This window comes from Sciurus carolinensis, unplaced genomic scaffold (genome assembly GCF_902686445.1).
Source record: "Sciurus carolinensis unplaced genomic scaffold, mSciCar1.2, whole genome shotgun sequence".
In the NCBI taxonomy this organism is placed as follows: Eukaryota; Metazoa; Chordata; class Mammalia; order Rodentia; family Sciuridae; genus Sciurus; species Sciurus carolinensis.
In genome coordinates, this window is record NW_025920172.1 from 270312 (window position 1) to 275553 (window position 5242).

Genomic DNA, 5242 nt, shown 5'->3' on the forward strand with positions numbered 1-5242 from the left:
GTAGGAGAATGATGCCTGCTCCTTGTCACTGTGGCCTTAGCTGAGGCTTTGCCACCAACTGTGCCAGCTTCTCATGCTGAGTTCATTTAAGAGCTCCCCATATGGATTGTCCTCACTGGTGGAGGTAAAGCATTTCACCATGTTAACAATTACACTCTGTGTTGATTCAATTTTACAGGAAAAATCACAAACTGCATTTCTAAATCTGTTAGCAGAGCACCCTGGGAAAGATCAGAGAAAACACCACTCACGTAACCTGACATATGGTCCTCCTCCTGCCTTGAATTCCTGACAGGGAGCACATGACATTGTGCTGGGTGAGGACAGGGAGCTGGGCTTCTTTGTCCTCTGGACCAGTGCAGTTAATAGAGCTGAGCATGGGCCAGAGAGTGGGGTCTTCACACTTCTGCAGGTCTGCAGGGCAGAGCCTCCTCTCTCAGCACATATGATTTCAACAGGAGATCAGGGGGAAGATGACATGGGCTGCCCCAGCACCCACAGGCTCTGCACCTGTCCTCATGGACCTGATCCTCAGTCTCGGCTCAGTTATGACTGACACAGGCAGGTTGCTGAGCTGGAAGGGAATCTCCAGTGCAGAATCCAGACACCTGTTGCATTATCAGGCCCTCAGCCTGCTGGGCAAGGTAAGTGAGGATCTCAGAGCCTCCTGTCCACTAGGGACATGGCCCTCCCAGCACTGACCTCCAGCCTTCACAGAGGGCCATGAGGAGCCCTGATGTGACTTAACCTGGGCCAGGCTGAGACTGACTCACAAGGACCCAGAGACACTTCACAGACCCAGAAGCTGTGAGACCTGGAGACAGCAAGGTCTGGAGGTCTAGGAGCACCCCAGCCAAGGGTGAAGTCAAGGCTAGGAAGATACTCAAGGCAGGAGGCCATCAGCTGCCTGAGTGGGAGCAGGCTGACTCTTGAACTTCCTCTCCATCCCCAGCAAGGCCACTGCACCCTCTGCCCTGCCCCACCCCAAACCCACCCCTGGAGTTCACAGCACAGAGCAAAGGACCTGAGGGGGCCACCTGCTGTCTCCTCCCACTGCATGGCTGTGCCCTCCTGCAGGAAACACCCCTAAGTGTGGTGCTGCCAACCCCTGAACATTGGCCTGTCCATTCCTGATGCCTGCAGTAGGAAGAACAGGCAGGAAGCAGGGAGGACCACGAGGTTGCCTCCCTCTGCCTCTGAGCAGCAGAGGCCAGCACAGTCCCTGGGAAACACGTTTGCCCTGCCACTTGCTCCCCACTTGTATCCTAGGCCTCCCCCATGCAAAGCAGCCCCAGTCTCAGGCTGAAAGGCCAGCCCTGGCTGAGCAGCCCTGAGTCCTTCTCATGGGGTGTTCTTTGCAGCATGGAGGTCCTGGGGCTGCCCTCCTCACTGCTATGTGTGACAGACCAGGGATTTCAGGAGATGGAAGGTGCATCCAGTTTCTGGTGTGAGTGACTAAAGGTTATTGTCCCTGTCCTCCAGTGTCCTGTCCATGGTGTAGCTGCAAGAGTCAGAACCTGGCCATCTTCAGCCCTCATAGACCCTGTCCCTCACCTGTGCTGTGTCTGGATTCTCTTTACCCAGCTATGGTGTGAGCTGGATCTGCAGCCTCCAGGGAAGGGCCTGGAGAGGGTTAGAAGGAGAGTTAATGGTGGAAGCAGATACCATTACACAACTGGTCCTGAGTCCCTGCCAGTGTTCAATGTTCCTTAATGTTCCTGAGCACAAGCTGGTACTTTTTCCCAGGTGTCCCTTTCTCAGTTGCACCTGCAGATGTTGGGACTTGTATTGGTACAGTGTCAGCAGCACCAGGGACACTTCCAAGAGCCAGGTTTATTAGCACTCAACTCACCAGCAAGAAACCTGAGCGTACACCTGTGTATTCAAGTGGGAGACACACAGTGAGGGAACTCAGTGTGAACCCAGTCACTCACCAGCCTGCAGGTGGAGCTGAGGACCTGCAGAGACCTGGAACCTGAAGGGGGATATCCAAGAGGCAGGAGGAGCTGAGGACCAACGGGGCATTTGAAAACAAGCATTGGTACCTGGATGAACAGGTAAGACCAAGACATGCAGGTGGAGCTCAGGAGCAAAAGTAGATTCAGGAACACTAACAGGACCTAAGAACCAGTTAGGTGTACATAGAATCAGCAGTGATATCAAGACCTATGGAGAGCATTTAGGATCAAAAGAGGGAGCTCAGGAACAGCAAGAGACTCAGGAGCAGCAAGAACTCAGGGCCACATGGTGATCAAGACAAGAAGGAAGAACCCAGGACCAGCAGGAAGAGCTCAAGATCAGCAGCAACTTCAGATGCAGGAGGGACCCTCAGGAGCAGGAGGGAACAGGCAGGAGCAGTACAGGGCCCTCAGGACCAGCAGGGCAGCTCAGGACCACCAGCTTCACATCTCAGCCCCAGGAGAAGGTGAAGAATGTCCTGGGCAGTGTTTGCTGTGTATATTGTGGTCTCTCTTTTCATCTCAGGAATTCCTCTAGTATTCTGATTGCACTTCTTAATTTGTATCAATCTTAATTTCAGTAAATAATGTTTTGCTTTCTCTACTAGATTCAGATTCCTGTGATGCTTCACATATTTCTGAAATTCAACCTTAGGTTCTGAGCCATGATGAGGATAACAGTAAGGCTGAGGGCACTTTTCAGTATTATGTAACTCCTTCTTCTTACATTGTGCAGATGGAGGAGGAGCCACATCTTTGTTTGAAGCAGGATCACAGGAACATGGACAAGAATGTGAAGGGTGACCTGGTCCAGACTTCTACAGCAAGACCTCCTCAGCCCTGGAGCCAGGTCAAATTCAAGTTCAAAGTAGTTGTATTTGTGCAGTTGTCCATGGACATGAACTGCCTGGAAGGAAATTCCCTCCCAGATCCCCATGCCCAGTAGGATCCGTCCACCCTGTCCTCTTGTTTCTGTCTTGTGCCTGTGAACTAATGTTTTTTTTTAGCACTAAAGGAGGGACACGTTCCCTGCACAGTCTGTGCACTGTAGCTGTGTTCTTTCATGTCTTTTTCTTTTGGTGCTGGTGATGGAACCCAGAGCCTTGGGCTGACAAGGCAAGCACTCTACCAACTGAACTTTCTCCCCAGCCCTCTGTGTTCTTTCGATGATTTTGAAAGGTTTCCCAAATGCAAGGGCAGAGGGTAGAGGGCAGGGCTATGGGAACACAGACAGTATATTGGATCCATGAAACATTGATCATAACAGAAATGCAGGAGTCAGTCACAGCGAGGCTGAGGTGAAGGCTGTGCATGGGCACATTACCTCAGCAGGGTCTTATGAAGAGCAGGCTGCTGGAGGCCACTGGCTCACACCTGGCCCAGGTGACGAAGGGAAAGAGTCACATAGAGGGTCCAGAGTTCCACATTCAGGAGGTGGGATCATCTGAAAATGCCTCTGATTTGGTTAGACTGCAGGACCAGCTTTTAAATGAGGTGATATTCTAGAAATTGGAGACTTCACCCACAGGGCACCCATGGATTTGCAGTTGGTGGAAACATGGAGGCCAGCAAGCTCTTCCCTGAGCCTCCCCAGGACCAGGAGGAGGGTGTCTGCAGGTTCAGGGTTTGCAGTGAGGTCATGGTCAACACCACAGTGAATAAGGACAGGTGCCTACATGTCTCATTAGTAGGTTGTGTTCACTCAGTTAGGCAGGAGATCAGTTCCTGAATCCTCATCAGGAGGTCAGCACCTACACTTGTCCTCTCAGTGAACACCCCTGACTAAGGAGAGTGTCCACTGTGTCCTCCAAATGATGGTACTGTGGGCAGGGCAGTTCTCACTGCAGTGATGCTGCTCAAGGAAGGAGCCCTGGGCCTCCCTCTTCGCCCAGCCTGCCCTGCATGTCCTCTCTGTCTGCTGTCAGCCTGGCTCTGCTGCTCTTGGTGGACCCAGTGGCTCTCAGCCTCAGGCTGCAGGTGAGAGCTGCCTCTGCTCCCAGGACCCTCACCCTGGTCCTGCCCCTTCCCACGCTGCCCTCTCATGGTGGAGACCAGAGGGCAGGACAGATGAGAGGAGAGCTCAGGGCAGATTCCAGTCCACTGCTGTCCACAGGTATTGACTGAACAGTCAAGAAGACAAGCGGGTCAGAGGGTGGAGGGCGGGCAGTGGACACACAGCAGGTAGCCCCTCATCATATGAGTCCCTGCTCCCTGCTCTCCTGGCCAGTCTGTAGCCCTCAATTTTCAAAGAGAAGAGAAGAGCTATTCATGAGAAAAAAGGGAGGACTCCTTTCCTGGAAATGGGGAACACCATCCTCAGCCATCTGCTCTTGTTCAGTCACCATTGAGGGCTCTTCCTTCAGGGCTGGGAGTTGAACCTGGGGCTCCTTGCATGATAGGCAAGTTCCTGCCACTCTGACATCCTCACAGGTCCAGGAAGGGAGGGCTGGAGGGGGCAGTGCTGGACTCAGGAAGGTGGGCTCCTCCTCTGACATCCTTCCAGCTCCCCCAAACCAACTGCTTTCCTGACACAGGTAAAGCTCCACTTGGGATCAAGAGAGGGACACATCTCAGGAGCACTAAGGTCCTGGGCAGCCCTGTTATCAGCCTCTCCAGATATAAGAAGAGCCTCAGCCACATGCAAATTCCTCCTCCTGCTCTGGGTTCAAATGCCCTCTGGGCTGTGGGAGCTCACAGCTCTCTGCTCACACAGGGTGAGCTCTCTGGGAAGGCAGGTGTGGTCTAGAAGATGAGGCTGCTGGGTCTTCTCCTGTGCCTGGCCACAGCTCCCCAAGGTGAGTGTCCCCAGTGTCAGAGCTGGGTCCATGGGGAGGTGGTGACAGCACGTGACTGACAGGGTCTCCCTGTCCTTGTCCCCAGGTGTCCTGTGCCAGGTGCAGCTGCAGGAGTCAGGACCTGGCCTGGTGAAGCCCTCACAGACCCTGTCCCTCACCTGTGCTGTGTCTGGATTCTCCATCACAACCAGCTATTACTACTGGCATCAGTCCCCAGGGAAGGGGCTGGAGTGGATGAGGCTCATATGTTATGGTGGTAGCACTTACTACAGCCCATCCCTCAAGAGCCTAGCGTCCATCTCCAGAGACACGTCCAAGAACCAGTTCTCCCTGCAGCTGAGCTGACCGCCCAGGACACGGCCACCTATTACTGTACTAGAGACACAGTGAGGGGACCTCAGTGTGAGCCAGACACAAACCTCCCTGCAGGGAGCCCAGGGCCAGCAGGGGGCGCTCAGCACACAGGGAGCTCAGGGTCACCCAGCAGCA

The 5242-nt window shown here is 53.7% G+C and overlaps 1 gene segment (V, D, J or C); it reads left to right on the forward strand.

Moving 5' to 3' along the window:
• Positions 1–4666: 4666 nt before the first annotated feature.
• On the forward strand, positions 4667–5242 carry LOC124974721 (immunoglobulin heavy variable 4-31-like). The segment is given in 2 exon segments: positions 4667–4753; positions 4839–5242. Coding segments are annotated over 2 exon segments (306 nt in total).